Below are 22,614 nucleotides of genomic sequence, written 5' to 3' on the forward strand. Positions count from 1 at the left end.
GGCCATACAGGCATTTGATCTAATAAGGCTTATTACAGGGAGTGCAGAATTATTAGGCAAGTTGTATTTTTGAGGAATAATTTTATTATTGAACAACAACCATGTTCTCAATGAACCCAAAAAACTCATTAATATCAAAGCTGAATGTTTTTGGAAGTAGTTTTTAGTTTGTTTTTAGTTTTAGCTATTTTAGGGGGATATCTGTGTGTGCAGGTGACTATTACTGTGCATAATTATTAGGCAACTTAACAAAAAACAAATATATACCCATTTCAATTATTTATTTTTACCAGTAAAACCAATATAACATCTCCACATTCACAAATATACATTTCTGACATTCAAAAACAAAACAAAAACAAATCAGCGACCAATATAGCCACCTTTCTTTGCAAGGACACTCAAAAGCCTGCCATCCATGGATTCTGTCAGTGTTTTGATCTGTTCACCATCAACATTGCGTGCAGCAGCAACCACAGCCTCCCAGACACTGTTCAGAGAGGTGTACTGTTTTCCCTCCTTGTAAATCTCACATTTGATGATGGACCACAGGTTCTCAATGGGGTTCAGATCAGGTGAACAAGGAGGCCATGTCATTAGTTTTTCTTCTTTTATACCCTTTCTTGCCAGCCACGCTGTGGAGTACTTGGACGCGTGTGATGGAGCATTGTCCTGCATGAAAATCATGTTTTTCTTGAAGGATGCAGACTTATTCCTGTACCACTGCTTGAAGAAGGTGTCTTCCAGAAACTGGCAGTAGGACTGGGAGTTGAGCTTGACTCCATCCTCAACCCGAAAAGGCCCCACAAGCTCATCTTTGATGATACCAGCCCAAACCAGTACTCCACCTCCACCTTGCTGGCGTCTGAGTCAGACTGGAGCTCTCTGCCCTTTACCAATCCAGCCACGGGCCCATCCATCTGGCCCATCAAGACTCACTCTCATTTCATCAGTCCATAAAACCTTAGAAAAATCAGTCTTGAGATATTTCTTGGCCCAGTCTTGACGTTTCAGCTTGTGTGTCTTGTTCAGTGGTGGTCGTCTTTCAGCCTTTCTTACCTTGGCCATGTCTCTGAGTATTGCACACCTTGTGCTTTTGGGCACTCCAGTGATGTTGCAGCTCTGAAATATGGCCAAACTGGTGGCAAGTGGCATCTTGGCAGCTGCACGCTTGACTTTTCTCAGTTCATGGGCAGTTATTTTGCGCCTTGGTTTTTCCACACGCTTCTTGCGACCCTGTTGACTATTTTGAATGAAACGCTTGATTGTTCGATGATCACGCTTCAGAAGCTTTGCAATTTTGAGACTGCTGCATCCCTCTGCAAGATATCTCACTATTTTTGACTTTTCTGAGCCTGTCAAGTCCTTCTTTTGACCCATTTTGCCAAAGGAAAGGACGTTGCCTAATAATTATGCACACCTGATATAGGGTGTTGATGTCATTAGACCACACCCCTTCTCATTACAGAGATGCACATCACCTAATATGCTTAATTGGTAGTAGGCTTTCGAGCCTATACAGCTTGGAGTAAGACAACATGCATGAAGAGGATGATGTGGACAAAATACTCATTTGCCTAATAATTCTGCACTCCCTGTAGATGAGGCTGGCTTGCCACATGACCAGTGATGCAGGTGTGTGTTTGGGTGTGTGTTCACCCAATGAAGCTTATTCGGGAGCTGCAAAAAAGAGCAGAAAATGCATTTAAAGCTTATGTGCCTGCGGACTAACCATCATGTCTACCTGAATTACTGCCCAGCTGGCAGAATAACCAATTCATGTGAGCCTGACACGACTTTGTTAGAGTCAACTGCAGAAAGATTTTATTCAAAAAGCAAGGAGGCTTCTATAAAAGGAGGTATGAGAAATGTCTGCCATTTTTAAGCGTATTGTTGGTGACATGAAAGTAAGAGCTGTCTGCCATTTTCCTACCAAGAATAATCAGATCGTATAGAAAAGCAAAAAATGAATACACCCTGTGGCCATAAAATTATGTTGACACTTTTATAGACATGATAATGACCCATGTAAGGGATGCTGCTCACTCAGTACTTACCCAAATATGGAGACAGAATATTTGTGTATAGCCCCAGTGTTTACCCATGTTACTGTGCACAGCATATCTGTAAATATAGGTTGAAAAATAACCCTAAAAGACAGATTTGAACTAATAATATGCTAATTACCCATGTGCTCTTGTTCCTCGTGATAATTGTCCGTGTGGTGCTGTGGTGATTAATGCATGCTAGTCAGGTATGCCGTTGAAAGACCATCCAGCTAAAGAATGAACTGAATAATCGAGTTTGTTTTTCTTTCAAGATCCAATCATGATTAAGTGATAATGCTTCTGAAAAAATATTTTTCTTGTTTTTCCTTTTTTGTTTCATCCCATTCATCATATTCAATTCCCTGTCTAAAAAAAAGCAGATAAGATTCAAACCTTGGATTTGGAGACACTTTCCAACTAATACTTGTGGTCATATCCGTAAATGTAAGTAAAAGACAGACTTTGCATATCCCGTGTAAATGTGGTGCACAAAACACAGACCTGTGGGCTAATTTTTAAATCACGTCCACTGCTAATACTAATCCTATGAGACTAAGGCTTCAGGCTTAAAGTTTTCATTGGACTTGTCTGCAACCATGAACTATGGCACTCAGAGCAGGTCACCTCATAGAAAACAACCGCTCTCCAAACAGCAAACAACAACAAAAGCATTTTAATGCAGGAGTTTGTCTAAAGGCACCTTGACACTACCCAGTGGTCTTTTGTGAACTCAATAGATTATGGTTGAATAGGTCGGATGGAGCATACATTACAGTGTATGCTGTAAAGAAAATGCATCACAAAAAACAACCTTCATAAGTGGGAATAACCAATAAAGATATCTTACAAGATAATGGTGGGTTCCTGCGCAGCTAGATTTCTATAGACGGTGGGTGATAATGACCAGAGAGATACTCACACCAGAGACAAAAAGACCTGGCTGAAGCTGACCTGTAATGGCCCCAAACATTATCTGACATTACTGCTAGCAAAGAAGATGCAACCAATTATTAAATCCAACGATTCACTTATTCTTCCACCAGCCCAGGGATTGTTTAATAAGCGTGCTAATGAATGTGTTACCACTACACAGCTTTAATATTTGAGATTAGACATTTTTGTGGCCATAAGGTTTAATGTTTACTTTTACACAAAAAGTGATTAAAGAACTCAATTCTTTAATCTTAGTATAATACATTAAATTCCTGTCTGTCTGTGTGTTTGTTTGGCGCTTTGTCCTCAAACTCTGAGCTGAGTTCCCCTGGAGGTTCTTAATTATATGGGATATCACTGCTTTTATCATAGATGGGACAAAAGGATTTGTGCCTTTTTGACATTCCAGATGGATCCATTGGAAAACCCAATGTCCACTCCCTTGCTAATAGCTTTGCTAGCATCACCCAAATGTGATTACATCACTAGCACAGAAATGGAAATGCATTTTAAGGAAGACTGCACTTTGCCTCCAGCTGATAATTTGCTTTTTGTCAACAATTGCCTTTCTTTCTCTGATGAGGTCACGAGTCACTGATCCATTCTTCCTTTAGGAGGAAACACTGACGACTTTCCCGTTCCTCTAAATTGGCAGCCTTTGACCCAGTGAACAGCCAGCCGGAACGCCATGTTATTTGTGTTTCAGGGTTTCCAGTGGCTTCATTTAATAAGATAATTTCATAGCAATTAGAAGCTTTCAGCACTGAAATGTAATGTCATTATATGCTGGTGTTGGCAAAGCGCAACACGCTCTGTGCTGATTTTAGGGCCGCGTACAGTGGAAATCACAACTTTATGTGGTGCGAGACAATGGATTCTCTTGCTCTCTTTTCTCTTTAAACTGCTCGTTGTTATGAGCATGAAATTACAGTTAAGTGGTGATGCTGCAAACACTGCGATTCAATCTTCCACGTGAACTGACCGCAGCAATCCTATCTGCTGTTTCTTCTCTTGACATCCAAAACACAAAGCAATTACAGACACAGTCACGTACTGCGCGCCCTGTAAACACAAGACCAGCACTGCTGCAGAGTTATTTGACATTGAAGCCAGTGGCTGCTCTCAATCGCATCAGGACACAGATTGCATCAACAAAGTTCAGTAATTGAAACTTTCAATCACATTCCTTCATTTGAGTTAGAATATTTCACGGTCAAACAGCAATTCTCAGCTTTTAAGTCTGTCACATTTCAAAGCTTCTGTGTGCTGGAAGTATTTTGTCAAAGCCACAATGCATTGAGGCAGCAACAAAGAGGAGAACCACATCTGTAAGGTGAAATTCTAGCTACTTATTTATCACAGATCTTCTATGTAATAATCTGACTGACAAGGACAGGTTACACGATACCGTCTGCAAATTAAGCTTTTGTTGTTGTCAAGACACCAAAATAAATATGTGGTAGCTTTTCAAGACATTAACATGATGAAAGAGCTCAAGTCAGTACAATTAGTTTATCATCAAGAATACCCTAAAAACAGTCAGAAAATTTGTTTTGAGACATTAATATTTACATGAAGAAATGTGCACAATGGTTGATATAATCCATTCTTGAGATTAAAAAAAAAAAGAAAAAGATGCAGACGATGAATAGAAAGGTGCTGAATATAGACATGTTTACTTCCATGTAGATATTATAATATAACCTATTATTATGTGAAGCCCGGGTTTCAAGTGTGCCGATCTGTCTCAAAAAAACCTCCCATCCAAATATTTTTGGATGACATGGAGTGAAAATCTGTTAGCTAACACTAGCAAGCTTGGTTAGTGAGCTGCAAGGATAAACTGTCTCAGTGTATCAGACAGGGTACAACTAGAACTATCAATGACAAAAAAAAACCAATTCTTCCTAAATGCAAAATGTTATGTTCATAATAAAATAAGTTACTGAACTTGTAACTTTTTTTGTCCATTCCTCATACCAAGGCTGCTAGCTTGTGGTTGGCTCTGAGCACAGGATAGCTTTAGCTACTTTTTTCTTTGTTAGCTTTTTAAAAATATCTATGTCCAGCTCAGTGGGGCTGATTTCTATCCTATTTGGTCTGTAAAGCATTTTCACTTTGTGTCTTTGATCATAGTGAGGAACTTTCTACGTTAGCAACGTTTTAGCATGTGGCTCTGAGTGGAAGCAACTATTTACCTGCACCACTGTGTGCATGCTGCCCATTTGCAAAATGCAATTTGCAAAATGGACCAGCTGTCAGTCTGACATGACTCTGGCAGCTGGTCATCCGTGCAGAGCAGAAACACTGGAGAACAACTTGTTCCAATTCATGGCAGGTCTATTTAAAAGGATGAGTTATTTAAAAAGGCTTTATTCAATCATAATCAACTTTTTGGTAATTATTATTATTATTATTATTATTATTATTATTATTAGACTTTCATTATATAAAATTGTTTTCAATTATGTTTTCTAGAAGACTTTAACTGGTTAAAATCATTTGTGTCTTTGTAAACTGTACTAACTTTGACTCTATTGACTGTATTGAGTTTGAACCATCTTAGTGCGCACATTTTATGACCCTGTTCTTTAATAATTAGAATAATAGCAATTAAATTAATTAAGCCACACCAGGTTCTAGGACGTTTTCTATCGGGTTAACCAATGAAATGAAATGAAAGCAGCTACAGCCAACAGCAGACACAGAATGGCACTCTGTCGCAAAGTTTCCAGGACGATCGGCTGCATTCATCAAGAATGTAAAATGAGATTTTTGCAGTTGCAGTCCAACCACAGGTTTGGGGATTGAGAAAGTTTAAACTAGAGCCAAAACTCAGATCAACTGTACCAAAGATATCCTCCCAAAAAATCTAGCTCTCTCACAGACAAATGGAAGACTAAATTCCAGTTTTATTTGAGTGTTTACATACATGAGAGGTTTTTCTATTTTTATTAAACAAAAATCTTCCTTAAAGCCCAGAAAATCCCCATGAATGTCTTCCCAGTTATTTCTCTATTGAGAAAAGTCAGGTGTTTCTAACTGACAAAAGCGTCTCGTCGGTAAAGAGCTGTTCGCATTGAGAATCTCGTAGACTGTGATTATAACACAGAAGAGAAGCTGTTGAACTTAATGGTGTTTCATTTGAAACTATTTTGGGATGAGTAAGTGCTGACTGCCAGGGGCACTCACACCAATGTGAAGTGGACGGCTGGAGATTTTGAAGCATGGCTGCACAGCCATGACATTCACACTAATAAAAACAGATTAAAATATAATTCTCAACATACATTTGGAGGCACACGAGAGTGGAGCATCTGCTATTAAGTTCATCTGTGACCAGAGTGACTCATTCCTGAAGATGAACTGCAGATGAATCATCCATTTTTGATTCTTGTGCCTGAGGCATTAACAACATCTTCTTGCCAGCTTTGTGTCAAACTTCTGACTTCATGTTTGTTGAAATCAATTCTGACAAATGTTACAGCTGAACTTATACGATTCCCATTTGACCAGTTTGAATCGTTGGTATTGATTAACCACCCTGAGCACTGCTTGTGTTCATCTGAAGCCCAAAGTAAGAAACCGAAGTCCCGTGATTGGAGATTTTACCATTAGTGTCCTTCCTTTTCTTATAGTAGCAGGAGCTGGAGCCAGATCGGACTCTCAAAGACTCTAATTTCATGATTGGGGATTACTTTAAAATTTTAACTGGAGTACACAAAAATAAATGAGCTATAACTAAATGACACCTGTGTTCTCTTGAAATTAATGGTCACCTTTGGAGTTTTTGACCATGGGCCATGAGTTAGACTAATGTTTTGATTAGAAGGTACCTAAACAGTTTCTATCCCCTGCACTAATATGCGGACTAATGACCAGTACAAGCTGAGACAAACATTTCTGCCAAGTGCACCTGCAAATACAAATGAATACCAGCCCCTTACTTCTAGAGTAAAGCCTGCACAGAGATAACAGGTAATTTTTAATCTTTTACCTTGCATGATTTATTGCATGAGGAGAGAAATAAGAACTGCATTAAAGTAATCAGTGAAATTATAATTAAAGCTTATTTATGAAGTTTTTTTAACCTCTGGTAATGTTTAATGAGCAGATCCATGTAATGAATATTGCGCTCTGATTGTTTGCCTGATGAAGACCCAGCAGAGTCAAAATGTTGCTTCTTGTCAGTCAGATGAAATTTATAAGAAACCTGTAATTTTCTACTTTTTATAGAGTTCATTGCACCCTAGCTGGCCTTAATATGTATACGCCATCTCGTTTTGCTGATTTTAATCTTGTGTTCCTCCGTGAACAAAAACACAATTCCATTTTTCTTACAAAGAAAATCAAATCAGGTCAGTTTGGAAGTGGTTTATGAAAGCATATGGATCTCCAGGCATCGGCAGGGGTTTGTCAGTCGTCACATGCAGCATCTTCAAATCTTCATGACAGAAAGCTCAGGAAGGAACAGATCTCAAATGCTGCCTTTTCTCTTAGTCCTAAACAGTACTTATTTGCAAGATCTTGCATGAACACAGCCTATCTACCTGAGCCACCTTTTCTGGATAGCATTCCTAAGTTGCTGTAGAAACTATCTGAATATCGATTTTCTGAAAGTTACCGAGGCACGGCTCATCTACTATGGCAACAAAAGGATGTAGAATTTGTTATGCTATATTCCTGCTGCATCAAAGCTGCAACTCTATCGACTATCAACTCTATGCAACTCTGAGATTCAGTAACATCAGCATCACTGACTCATTGCAGTATGACCGTTATTTCTTATTTTCAAATCTTATTAAGACGGAAATAAAATTGGCTGTATTCACTTGCCTTTTTTTTTAAAATCCCACTCTGGACTGATGATAAGTAGATGACCTACTGTGCTTCAAAATTTTAAAACTGTCTTTCTTCTATAGAGTGGGATGAAAGACTTTTTGTGGGGAAGACTGAACAACAAAAAAATTACAGCAGAGCACACGAACAAAGGGAAGCAGTGAAGTGTACATGCGGGGGTCCCTGATTGGCAGATTAGGAACAGGTGTGGAAGAAACCTCAGGCGAGCCTGATGAGGGAGGGCCAGAAAATTATAAAGGAGAGGAAAGCCATCAAAGTAAGAAAGTAAAACTGACAGAAGCACAAGAATCAATCATCACAGAGAAGCTTTATTCAGCTGCTCCCTCACTCAGAAGGGGTCGTCACAGTGGATGGCCCCACATGTTTTATTTAGAAGGTTTTTAAGCCCTTCCTGATGCACCCTTCAAGGGATTTGTATTTCGACCCGGTCTCGAGCCAGGGATCTTTTGTTAGTTAGATAAATGTATAACTTGAACGTAAACTCAATAAAACTTCCAAACCATGACTTCCTCTTGTGCTCGTCTGATTGTAGGAGTTGTGGTTTAAAGTTTAGGAGTGTCACAGAAGATTTTCTGATTTCAAAATCTGCTGTGGCAGTCTAAAGTTTGAGAATGGCTGTTTCTACTCTATTCAAAAGCATCTTAACAAGTGTCCTGTGGGTGGTTAACAAGTTTTAAGTCAGCCAACACTGCAGTATTTTTCAAACAGAAAAAACACATGCGTATTGCAAATTGTTTTAATTATAGTTTGATTGAAAAACAACAATAAAAAACTGTATCTGTAGTCTGTGTCTGAATAACCTCAAAGTTTTCTTGTACTTTACAAAGAAAACAGTTACAGGTGTGAAAAACTTGTAAATTGCTTCAACTGAACTAATCAAATGAAAGCAATTGTTTTGTTTTTTAAAGTAAGTAAAATTATCAAAAGTCAAGTTGTAATGTTGTAGGAAGATTGTAACCAAGGTTTTATATCATAGGTTACTTAGAAAACCTTTCACTGTACGACTTTGTTTTAAATAGATCTTTCCATCACATCTAGTTTGATTTCGTGTGTGTGTGTCAACAACTTGGAAAAGACTGACAGTTTAAAACAGCACTGCAGTGAATTTCTAATTCAAGGAGTTTACATTCTGAATTCTATTTCAAAGAAATTAGGAGTCACTGGTTTTAACAAAAGGTCAACCAAACATCCAATGCAGTTCTGAAAAATGTAACAATTACTGGATTATTGATTGTTATTATTTAAGAAAGTTGTTGGTTGCATTTCTGTTGTCACACAAGATCCCCGGTTCGATCTGGGGGTAAAACACAAATTTCCTTTGGGTTTGATTCAGGAAGGGCATCGGGGTAAAAACCACCAAATTAAACATGCAGAGCTACCCGCTGTGCGGACTTCTTCTGAATGAAGGAGCAGTCAACAGTAGCTGTTGTCTTCATACAGACAGCTCAACCTTCTGACACCTAAGGTCGAGTTCCTGCACACTCACCAGATGCTGGTTTGACAAGCACAACAATTCAGAAAGGCATCTTGGGATTTCACTATGTCAAGGCTGATGAGCATTAACTATAATTTTTATACTGACTTTAAATTGTACTGGCAGCCAACACAGGCCAGCACTGCTGTAATGTGCTCCATTATCTTTCTACTTGTTAGAAAAAATAGCTGCAGCATTTTTAACCATTGAAGACATTATATAAAACTGATTATGTGTTACTTTTTTTTTTAAGTCAGATTAGCATTTTAAAAAGCTGAAATATGTCTGATCTTTAAGATGTTTCACAGCTAAAACAAATACAGTTGTGACTGTACATATTTAAAGCAGGTCTATAAAGCAGTTTTTAATATTCTCAGTCGCTCACAAATGGCAGTAGAGCTGCCAAGTAAGACGTCTTCTTGCCATCAGGAGGAGCTTGGCCTTCAAAGATGGCTGTGGCCCATGCTGCTCCCAGCGATCAAACCACCAAGCCACCTGGGTGCAGTGCACCACCCACTCTTCCACCTGAGCCAAGTCTGCAGCATTAGGCAATAAAGACTCACAGGAAGAAGAAACATTGCTCACACTATCATAAACAGAAGGGTGGTGACACACTTGTGAAAACTCACACATTCGTTTCACAATCTACTTCCGCACACATTTGAACAGAAACACACGGTGGTGCTATGAAGGAGCAGCTGGCCGGGAAGCAGAGACCCAGGTCACGCAGGCCTAGGTGGCAGTGCTATAAAGTGACAGTGTGATTAAAGTCCTGTGTCGTCGTCAGGCCCGTTATCTACCGCCGCTAACAGGCCAGTGCCGATACGCTCCGACAGCCGGCGACTGCAGCTCAGGAGGTGGTGCTGATAACACCCATCCTCAGCTCGTGCAACTTCCAGCCGCAGTGCGCAATTATGAATCATATGTTTAAGTGGCTGTCAAATACATTCACGTGCAGGACTGTTCATTATCATGGCTCCAGATAGAAGCTGGATTGGCCATTTCCTGTTTATCGCTTTTAGATTATCATCATTACCTCTTAGTTCTCAGAAGAGGATGGATGAGGAGAGAGACACGGAGGACACTAATGGTCTTGACTTGATTTGAACCCAAGACGTCATCATGCCATTAGACTTGAGACAAACAGATACTTTTCTGTGAGAAGATTTTTAAATGTATTAATATGTACTCACTTGTTTTTTGTGTCAATAATTGGATTAAAATGAAGCTCAGAATGTTCCACATCTCAGCACATCCTAAAAGAACAAATTAGTTTATTTTTTCCCCAAACATTTATATTTGTTCGCTCTCTGATGTATTGCTGCTTCACCACAATCCATTTGTACTCTCTTTCAAGCTGTGAGCAGCTCTTTGAATTTTCTTTGAGGAACACGTTCTGCGACAATAGACAATCGACTCTATCCTCAATCCAGTCCACATGCACGATTTTTGAGTTCTTTATATGGCAAAAAACTGTCAACGTGTACGGCATGGATACTAGAAAAGATGAATCTTCCAGTGTGACACCTCACTACAGAAAAATTCACTTTTATTTTTCTTTCTAAAGTTTAACTGAATATTTACTCAGTAACATAAGGGGTTAAGAAAACGGATGATAATGATTTGCCACCTGGTGAGTTATTGTTAGACTAACAACTGATTTTGACTTCTGCAGTGAATCTTGGCCGCTGTGAGTGGTCGCCATCATTACCATCATTAATGCTTCTGCATGGTTTTTTTATGTGTTAATTACCTTGTGCTCATGTCACAGTGTTTTATACCAGCCACTATGTCTTTGTACTTTCCATCACAATCATTCTAATAGTTTCAGCAATCTCCCCCTTAGGACTTTGCTGACATCTGTGAGTCCTTATGTTGAGGCTATGGCTTTTATATCGAGGCAATCCTCTGACTGATGCATTCAAAAACTGTGGCAAAAAATAACACTAAATTCATAGGAGGAATCCACAGTACACAATCGCAATCACAATAGGTGTGGGCTGCATTGAGAAAATGTGTCACATTTCCATGGATGTGCTAGTCAGGCCCAAAAATGCAGCCAACAGAGTGCCTGCAGTCACCCGATCCACAACAATGCATCCAGGTTGCTGCTGTCTGAGGGCTGAATTATTTTACTGAAAAAAATAGCCCTAATCTAGGAGTGATTCGTCTTTTCTGAAGCGTAAAACATTTGGTGTCCTGGACGTTGTGAGCCCGGAGGCTGTAGTGTATACCATGAGATTTTAAAAGCTTAGCTTAAAGGTGTGCTACACATGAATAGCGCTAATAAAAGCTGTACTGTTGTAGAATGACAAGTAGATGGTTTAAGGACTTGAGTCTGTTTAACAAACAAGGGAAACGACTTTGCAGCATGCTGAAGAAGAAGAGGAGAGCCTCAGTTAGCATATATCTGCGAGGCTCAGACACAGAAACAACATTAAAGAGGGTCTATACGTCCTAACTTAACAACTATAACAAAGAAACGGTATACACTTAGTAAATAAGGGGGCCCAACAACTTTAGAAGATTTTGAATTTCTCATCTACACTTTGCATATAAACAGAGTCTGCTCAGCTTTAGCACATCGTTGGTTTCCTAATATCTTCTTTCTTATGTTTATCAAAAGAAAGACCTAAACAAAGACAAAAGCAGGAGCACAACCAGCAAAAAGTGAGTGTTAATAAAGCCAATAAGGAAAGACTACAGTCTGACTACAGTCCAGATAAATACAGTCCAATGTACAAACACATCAGAAAATGCATGGAACAACAAACAGACAAACTGATAGACGGAGAGACAGGATTAGGAAGGCAGAGAGATGATGGATGAAACTAATGAGAGTGCAAAAGACAAACAGGGAAGATAAGCATCAAAGACGCGGGAAAAAACTAAAGACTAAGAACGTGGCGCATTATGCCAGGCGCTGTCTCACACTGTGATCCTGGTCGTGACGTGGTCTGCACCTCCTTTTGACCTGCTCCTGACTTAAATCAGCTTAATTGAGGTGGTCTTCACTGTAGCTCCATTTAGATTATCATAACCGCTTTTCTAATTACCCCACAGTTTAATTTCCTCTGTCCAGAGATGACTGAGCTTCCTGACAGGCTGAGAGACAGTTACACGGTTGGCTGGCTAATCAGTCAGCACTGACGCCTCTCTCCCCTTGATCAAGTAAGCAAGTCGAAGCTGGGACGGCACGTCTCCTAGGCTGCTTGCGGCAATCTGGATAATTAGAGTTGTGTTCGATCAGTGTTCCATCTTTGCCAAGCTGATGATTATCCCCGCATGCAGAAAGCAGTGACAGTAAACCAGCAAACACAGACACGCACAAATTACAAGGTAACGGCAGACAAGCTGCTGTGGTATTTTAAGAGTTATCATATTGCTGTAGACATTAATAAATGTAGTTTGCATGGATAAGAGAAGGAAAGGACCATGTTTTTATAGATATTTCATGTCTGAGTGAAATAAAGAATTTCAGAGCAGTGCCTTAGTGTATTATTTCAACATAACGGCAATTATCCCCTTCGCTACCTCTGATTACATTAAAATACTGAAATAAGTGCAGCAAAGTTTGAGGCAAGCACAAAAAAAAATGATCGAAAAACATACAGACGAACCTCTCAGTGCTCATCACATTTTCATTTGACGGAATTTTTTGTTACACATTGAGTTTGGTCTGTGATACCAATCAGTAACGACTGAAGTGCTGCATCTCACCCAGGAGCATTATGTTGCGTAATGAGATTCTTCTCCCCGAACATCCCTCCCTAATCCCACGCTTCTATCTGTGCTTTGTGGGCCTTCACAACAGCTGAGCCAAGATGAACATGGACGCTCTACATGAAATTCAGTGTTAACCTTGCCATCATGAATAACGGCGAGACAATGGAGCCGAAATGGAATGGATGCTACGCCCATTACCAAACACGTTAATCCTCTTAAGAAGTTAAGGCAGGTCTTGATGGCATGTGGGCAAGGCAGAGGTATAAAGCGCTGCAGAAATGAGCAGAGACTAATCTGAGAAATTAGGTTCATCCTAAACAAAAGCAGGCCTCGAGCTTTGATCCCATTTTCATTAACCTGCAATTCTCTCTGGGGAATTGACAGGAAAAAAAAATAACCAGGTGAGCCTCTCTTTAAGTTGCGGTTTGCAGTTTTAACACAGGTTGTAGTAAAATATCCCTAAAAACTTTCACTGATCTGCAACTTAAATCAATTCACTGCTTTTCAGAATGTGCCAAGACGCTGTCGGAGAAGTTGTGAGACCAGCTGTGTGTGGGGGTGCTTAGAAAGACTGCCAGAATCATGCTACCTCATTAGCCAGATTTCTCCCAGACCAGCATTTGGCTGATGCCTATAACCCAGGCACAGCACACTTCTAAGGCGCTGTGTAAGAGCTCATTTTTCAAAAAATGGCCCCCAGTGCCATGCAGAGCCTCTTTAGAGGCAAAGTTAAGTAACTCACTTTGATGAAGCCTCGTGAGAGGGAAGATTTGAGACGAGAAAAGCACAGAGCAATGAACAGACCATCAGTACTGATAAGATCAATATTATAGCAACAAACAGAGGGGTAGATGTCAAAGTGCTGAGCAGCAAATCTGTCAGAGTGAAAAAGTGGAGGTCTGCTGTGGAATTCAGTGATGCTGTGCCAAAAACAAAAACAGGGCAACTGCAGTTTGACTCACCTGTCTCTTCCAGTCTCCTTCTTAAAGACCATGTCGCAGTGGTTCATCCTGTCCTCTGTGGTGACAAAGATGCGGGCATGAGGGTAGTTTTCCGACGCCTGCCGCAGCATGTTGTACACAATGCCTTTCCCGTCTTTCCTCATGTTCCGGAGCGGCCCCCACACAACGTAGACCGTGTCGTTGGCCTGGCCGAAGAAGTACTGGGGCTTCTGCAGCAGCAGGGGAACGCTGGTATGAGAGACGACCCTCAGAGTCGTGCGTCGGCCCACATCGTTCTCAAACCCCCGTGTGGGTGCGTTGTTCATCCGCCAGATGCAGGGAGAACGATCTATCTGCGGGCCGGCACCCTGGCCCAACATCTGACCAGAGCTGGACACGATGCTGCAGAGTTCGCAGTTCAGCTTCAAGGGCTGGAGGAGAGGAAGAAAGTCCATTAGAACTTTAAGGGCACTTGCAGAGCACCTGTCAAGGCTACTTATTTTTTGCTTCCAAATTTAGACTTCCAACCTCTCCTATCACACATTTTCATAGCAAGGACCAAAGACCAAAATGAATCAACAATGATTATGGCTAATGAAGGTAACAGACAAATAAGAAGCACCTGTGATCTATATCTCACGTATTTTCAAAGGGCATGCAGCTGAATTAGTGCATTTCAACTACTGAAAACAGCACAGTCCATAAGATCATTGTGAAATAACACATACGCTGTCCATGGTCCTGAAATGAATCCAGTTCAGTTTATTTAATATTTCACTGTTTATTAGAGTGTAATAAAACTTTATTGAGGAAAAATGTGTTTTTAAAATTTATTAACATAAATAATTTGATCAGAACAAAAACAAACAGCACCATAAAACTACCAAACCAATTCAAAACATCAAAATAAAATATGGGCTGCTATTAAGACTTTGTATTCCTGATTATTTTCAGGATAGGGTTCAAAGTCAGTTCCGCCATCTTGTCATTTTCTTCATTCTTCAGTCATTTGGCTTTGAACCCCACTGTGCACGCTGTGAAATTTGTGCCGCAGAAGCCACGTTTAAAAGAACCCAACACCAAAAATTGAATTTTGTTGCCACTGCTATTATCACTGGCGTGGCTCATTTAGGTTTGAGGTTCCAGGTTCATTTACCTTGTTCAAATCTTAGGTTAAGAATCAATTTTAACGGTAACATAGGAAAGCCTGAACATTTTTAACTTCCAAAGAAGTTAAAGAAAGTTTGTTTAGGCCTGCATTGTTCTCTGATTTGTGTGAGTTAAATAATCAAACAACGCTCAGCGACTTTCATCAGTTTCTATCAGTGCAAGTTCAGCAGGACTGTGGAACAGTTCATAAAATAAAGCCACAAGAAAGCAAGATAATTAGAACAGCCAGCAAGCAGAAAGGAAATTTATCACAGTGCGAAATACTGCAGCGCTTTATCACCGGCTTCTATTGCTGGAGAACAAGGTCTTTACATGCACCATCACCAGGAAGATACGAATACATGAAAACCGACAGGAAAATATATTAAATACACTGAAATTATCAAGGCAAAACAAAATAATGTCCTCCTACAGAATCTTAATGATGTTAGAAAACTCTATGAAAGCTGTCTTACTGATAAATATTCTGCTGAAACGAACTCCTGAAAACACATTAAACAGCAGTTTTTTTAAAGATTAAAAGCACATTAAAAACCTTAAACACATGAAATGAGGAGACTTTTATATTCAGTCTTTAAATTGTGCAAACTGGCCACTTTATAAGGTACACCTTGCTAGTACTGTGTTGGACCCCTCTTTTTCCCTGATGAACCGTTGACACAAGCAGGATGGATCCATGCTTTCATGCTGTTTACACCAAATTCTGACCTTACCATTTAGCTATTGCAGCAGAAACGAGTGGTTCCTTGAATTACTGCTGCCTTCCTATCCCAGTAGATCAGGGCCTCAAGGCCTCAAGGGCTGGTGTCCTGCAGGTTTTAGATCTCACCCTGGGTCAACACACCTGAATCAAATGATTAGTTCATTATTAGCCCTCTGGAGAACTTCAAGACATGTTGAGGAGGTCATTTAGCCATTTAAATCAGCTGTGTTGGATCAAGGACACATCTAAAACCTGCAGGCCTGGAGTTCCCCACCCCTGCAGTAGATCATCAGTTTCTGAACTACTCACATCAGCCCATCTGGCGTCAACAACCTTGCCATGTTCAAATTCATTGTGCCTAATAAAGGGACCCACGAGTGTACATTCCCTTTCATTAAATTAAATACGTTTTAAATACTGAATAAGTGGTTTCCTTCAAAATTATAATGCATTTGACGCAGCTTCGTCTTGTTTTGTTAGAGTTGTGATATATTTTATATGTGTTCAGTGATATTATTAAAGTGATGTTTTGGCAAGGGACTTTAAACAAAATGCATTTGGTGATTATTCATAAAAAAATATTAATCAGGGTTTTACGGGCCTCTATAATTTTCTTTTATTCCCTAAGACTGATGTCACACTGCCCAGAACTAACATAGATTAAGTTAATTGAATATGGGACCTCAAAGGTTACAGCTGCGAGGATGACAGAGAAGCAAGCAAGCTGTGTCATTTATCTTACTGTTACTGTATATATATATTTTTATATATCTTATTATATGTTACAGGAGCAAGGGGACTTGTAATGAATCTTCAGTAAGAGCCCTTAGCTACGCTTTGCCAACCGAGGAAAAAAGCCCTCACTGAATCCAAAATTGGAGATTTACCTAATTGAAGCTAATATGCTTGGTTTGTTTTGATGAGATTAAACTTACTTAAGTAAATGAATGCACGGCAAAGTTGGGAAAAGAAAACGCACTGTGTCACGACTAAACCCTGTTCATCATTTGCTTAATGGAGAATAACTGTAATGTCACTGGTCTGAATGCAAATTGCATTTTTGCTGCACTTTCAATGCACTCTGGTTTCGAACGCAAAACTCTTTGGCATTTGATCAACAAACACAAGAGTTTTAGAGTGCAAGCAGAATCGCACAAGACAATCCACTAAAAACTGTTACAGCTCCGTGGCTTATCAGCACTCACAACACGCTTACGACACAAGATCGGTTGCTGCAAAAGGGAACTACACAAAACTACCATTGGTTTTCTTTTGTATCTGACATGTTTCTTTCATACATAACTCCAGCTGAGGCTGCTGGTATTGCCTTCTCTTTCATGTATGGATTCAATCACGGGTTAAGACAGGATTTCTGGACCCAGTCTCCATTTACTGGGTGGTTGAGATACACATCACCGCAGCCTTGAGCCGTCAGCAGCTCGTCCATCATCACCCCTCAGCCTAGCCCATAACTCCATCACGCCTTTTAGCACACACAGATTGGCTGGGCTCTGTGGGGAGCACTGACTGGCTAACTGTATGTGAAACATATGGGTTTGTCACTGGAAACCTACCAACAAGGAGCCCCTGAGCAAGGCATTTCACCATACTTCTGCTGCAGTGTAGCTGCTCAGTGACAAATAAACAAAGATTGAGGTTTTGGTTTTTAAAAGGCATGTGAGCAGTTTACAGTCACACAAATAAAACCAGCAGTGAACATTATTGTTTCTAATCTCATTTACATGCATTACAGAAGAGTGGAAACCTGATCTAATAACTACAAACCCCGTTGGAACACTTTTTATTCAGTATGCACTGGAATCTGGCTCCCAATAAATCTGAGTTTTACGTCCTATAAATCAATAAAAATGTTACGGCCTCCTCCTCTTCCTCTCCTCGCTTTGATTCATGTTTCAGTTCCATGTTCACGACGGTGCTGTTTCAGTGTGGCCTGCAGTAATCGCAAACAGAGTGCACTTTTATAATCCGAGTAATTCGGGCACTCTGATGAGTACGAAATCGACTCACCAAAGCTTTAGATTTTTAATGCATGAGCATGTTAAAAATAAAGTGGGTTATTTAAAAAGCAGGCTTAATGCCGGGGACACAGCCATCATTAAATTATAGCACTGGGGTGTGAACTTAACCTTGGCTTGTTCATTAAAATGATCTGAACACGATTAATTAATAAGCAATAATTATTACATTAACTTGCCAAATATTTCATTGTAAGTCTCTGGGACTTCGAAGTCTTTCTGCTTAAAAAATTAGCTTCAGCTGTCTCCATGGGGGAAAGTGGTTCATTTCAAATGCTTCTCTTGGGGCGTTTACATTAAAATAAAGGAGAAATGTACAGTTCACATTTGAAAGCCCTTCTCAGAAACAAATGATTAAGAGGTACATTAACTAAACATGAAAATATTCTCACATTTAGTTCTGTACGAGCTATTTATGAGTTTTTTAATAATAACCACAGGTCGTCCAGTGGGAGGCAACCTTCTTTGAAACTTTGATTACTTAGATTCTTTGTAGTGATTTAGTTTTTTATTTGTTCAGTTAATCTTGAGTAGCTTACAGTTTGTTTTATATAATGCAAGGATAGGACCAGGTAAAGTTCTGTGGATGTTTTGTTTGATTGTTTTACTGCTTTTATTCTTTTGTTTTGTTTTGTTTTTATACATAACTGATGATGTAGTGCTAATTACCCAAAGTGAAGTGTCTAGGCGATTACTCACGGGCATGGTTTTCAAATACACGGCCTCCACTTACTAAAGCATACCCAGTTTTATCATTTCATGGCTCACTCACACTACAGTGAAAGCAGGACCGCAAACTCCTTGTGATAAAGGAAATTGGGTGGTCTTCCAGTGATTCAATTACATCTTTTCACATTCAATAACTGGTTGGAAGGAGTTGTGGTAACCAGCTAGTTGCCCAGAGTTTAAGCATGCCACACTCTTACCCTCTGGGCGAACACTTTTAATCAAGAGGCGATTGCACAGGTCACCCAGAGGGAGGCAACCTGTCTCCAATCAAAGACTTAACTATTTATAATAAATCACAGGCAGACTGGCAAAAGTTTCCAAACAGCAAATGTGCCAACACATTTGCTATCGGTCTGTGCACAACTCGCCTGTGACATGTCTCTTTGCTTAAGGGGACTTGACTTAGCTAGTTGCCAACTGGTTGCATTCTGGTTATATTCCTCTTTAACAGGAAGGCTGCCAAGTACCTGTCATTTTGCAGTCAAATCGTCATCCTGCACCAACTACATTACTATTTGTTGAGGAATTTCTGAATTTCTGCTTTAGATCTATGAGATTCTGGTTGAATTCTGCATGTAAGTAGTTAATGTGAATTTCTGTGTACACAGATGGATAATAGATTTGCAATTTTAACCAATTCATCACAGTTAATTGCTGTGTTATCACAAACTGATAGCAGACTGCCTCCATCATATTGCTGTTTTATGGCCGTCTCAACACAACAAAGGCACCCTGAAGACAGCAGCTGACAGCGAGTGATTACACACCAAGTCGCTGTCTATAAAGCAACTGTTTCAAGGGCAACAAAACACAACTTTGTTGCACATGGTTACAATAATTCTGATCATGCTCCAACACTGTTTTCAAAAAGTGCGACTGTGACATGAATCCTTGGATTTAATGCTTGAGAACATGAAAGAAAAACAAAGTGTCCCAAGGTCATAAACAAGTAAGCAATGGGGTGATTGTTTTTTCCCCACAAACTACCACGAAATCACACATCTTTCTCCAACCAGAGGAGTCGCCCCCTGCTGGATATTAGAAAAAATGTTGCTTGAAACCTGCATTGTCTTTTTACTTCAACACAGCTACAAGCACAACCTTGAGCTGCTAGCATGGCAGTGGACTTGCGTGCTGTAGTATTTTAAGCTTTAAACTTTTAGACCAGGAGTCACCAAACATCCCTCACTAGATTAAAGGCTTTGTTATACATGTTTAATTAATCCTATTAATCCTTGTCTAAACAACAAATGGTGCTAAATGAATGTTTACAGCACCATTACGCTGCTTCCCCTACCTAGAGTGCTTTCTGGGTTGGGTAACTTACAAATTACTTTCAAATTAGAGGCTCAATATTTATAAGTAGCAGCAGCTAACTTACACTCTCTGGCCACTTTGTGAGGGTAACCTGTTCAACCGCTCAGTAGCATAAATATCTAATCAGCCGATCACATGGCAGCAACTTAATATATTTAGGCATGTAAACTAGGCTAAGGAAACCCACTGAAATTCAAACTGAGTATTAGAATGGAAAAGAAAGGTGATTTAAATAACGTGGCACGGTTGTTGTAAGACTGGCTGATCTGAGTGTTTCAGAAACTGCTGATCCTATGGGATTTTCCTGCACAACCATCTCTGGGGTTTACAGAGAAATAGAAAATATCCAGCAGTTCTGTGGGTGAAAATGTCACCAGTTATGCAGAAGAGCATCTGGGAATGTACAACATATCAAACCTTGAAGCAGATTTGCTATAGAAGGTAAAGCTCAAATCATCTTAAACTGGCTCCTTGAACATGACAATGAGTTTGCTGTACTCAAATGACCTCCACAGTCACCAGAAGTAGTGAAACGGGAGCATCCCATCACGCATGTGTGGTCAACATATCTACAGCTGTGTGATACTATCATGTCAATATGGACCAAAATCTCTCAGAAATGTTTCCAACACCTTGTTGAATTTATGCTACAATGAACTAAAGAAGTTCTGACTGCAAAAGGTTTGATCCAGTTGCAAAGTGACTGAAGAGTGTAAATGTCTTTCTGACATCTTATCTGACATTTAATCACAAATCCTATTTCATAACAAGGTAAACCTGGATACTACAAATAAATACAAAAAAACATTTTATCATTATAAACTAATAAAAATAAGAAAAAAAGGCATTTTAACCAGATGTTTCCCAGACATTCTAATCTAAACACCAACACTAACTCTGAAACACATAATTCTTCACTAACACAGGTTTAATCGTTTGGTATTATTTGAGCAATCAAAGCAGATGGTTTTGGATGTTATGTAACAGATGTTTATGAAGACAAGTTTTAATTGGTGCGAGCAATTTTATTCTCTCTTGTCTGCAAGGAGCTTATAACAACTTAGAGAGGACTTACATACAATAATGCATATTTTATTAGCCGGTGCAACAAACGAGAAGCTTTCTCATTAACGTCCATTAATATCCACAAAGTGCTCCAAAACTCAAACCACTTTCGAAACATACACAGCGGAAAACGTTGTGAGAAAGGCCTGCATTTAAAATGCTCACGTCCAAATGAAAATATAGAGTTTCTCCCTCGCTCTGTGATGGACCAGACACATGGATGTAAAGTGCCACAAGAAAAATGTTTTCTATTTCTCCTGAAAGCAGCGCAGGAACAATTTATCACAGCTGGAGACAGACTCAATCAAATGAATAAAATAAGGCAGGCCATACCCCTGCTACCGGGTTATGCATTATACATGTTTGCGAGAGGTTTATAACACTTCAAATGACACCTCACTGGGGATCATGTGAGATTGCCTTACTGTCCAGGTGAAATGCTACAGCTTCTAAAGGTGATGATGTGTACTTAACAGAGGCTGACAGCTCACACAGCAGGCCTTCATTCCCGACTTCATCACTTACGACACCTGGCGCGGGAGTATCGCCTTGACCAGACCTCCACAATTTCATCCATCCTTTGTCAGAAATTTCATAAGAGTGCAGAGCACTTTTGACACTCATTCTCAGGCCAATCACTGCCTTCCTGATTAGATATAGAGAACTCACTGGTGGGGGAATTTGAGCCAAAAGAGGCCTAATTCTGTAGAAGCTGCCAGTCTTTTTTACGATGATTTACATAAATCTCCATGGGGAGAGGGCAGTGATTTAAGCAGTCTTGTCTGGAGGCAGAAGGAGGTGCAGACGTAGAGACTGGTGTAAAGTGTGATTGCCTCTGGGCCCATGTTGTGTGGATGAAACTCTCCAGAGGCAGAGGATGGCGCTCTGCATTAATCTGCGAGTATCATCCTGCTGAATATAAGACATCCACTTCACATGAATTGATTTCGAATTCTCATTTTCACCCGGAAATGTTACACACATTCATGCTTAGTAAAATGTACATTTTTTAAAACATTTTTTTACCCTGACTACTCAATATCCAATAGCATAAGCACAATGGGCTGTGTTTAAACAGGCTGCCTTCCCAAACAATAAACACAGCTTGGTTTTTACATTTTGATGTGGTGGGAATTAAAAGGCTTTGATATTTCAATTTCCATAAATTGTGCAGGGAATATACAGCACAAAGCTGTTTGAAGGCAGAGGAATGGGATCACGGACACGGGTGTTTGGGATTAAAAATAAATAACACTCACAAGGGACATCAAAACGAGCATTTTCAGATCCATCACAGAGAATCTGATATAATAAATTAAGAAAACTCTTAAGGGGGTGCTCTATTTTGAATAGACTACACCTTCATTGTGAAGGTGAATGCTTATAGAATATAAATGTACTGCAGGAGAAAATATTACTCATGTATGAAGTATTATTATATTACAAATGTGTTGTATTATTAAATGTTTAAAAAAAACAGTGGGGAAAATAAGTATTTGATGCCCTGCTGAATTTGTAAGTGTGATGTGACCAAAGAACTGTCAAGGCTAGAATGATTATTCAAAAAAGGAAGAAATATAAAAGAAACATCAGTTGCCCTAAGTCTAACGCC

General features: G+C 39.7%; 1 protein-coding gene across 1 annotated transcript in view; it reads right to left on the reverse strand.

Annotated features, from left to right (window-relative positions):
- st6galnac3 (ST6 (alpha-N-acetyl-neuraminyl-2,3-beta-galactosyl-1,3)-N-acetylgalactosaminide alpha-2,6-sialyltransferase 3) overlaps positions 1-22,614 on the reverse strand; it is a 101,745-nt gene that overhangs the window by 46,890 nt on the left and 32,241 nt on the right. The window contains exon 3 of the mRNA XM_084913402.1: positions 14,004-14,413. Coding sequence (XP_084769528.1) covers positions 14,004-14,413 — 410 coding nt within the window. The remainder of the gene's footprint in view (positions 1-14,003; positions 14,414-22,614) is intronic.

The sequence above is a fragment of the Perissodus microlepis genome, chromosome 18, assembly GCF_051167445.1.
Source record: "Perissodus microlepis isolate ML-2025 ecotype Zambia chromosome 18, ASM5116744v1, whole genome shotgun sequence".
Classification (NCBI taxonomy): Eukaryota; Metazoa; Chordata; class Actinopteri; order Cichliformes; family Cichlidae; genus Perissodus; species Perissodus microlepis.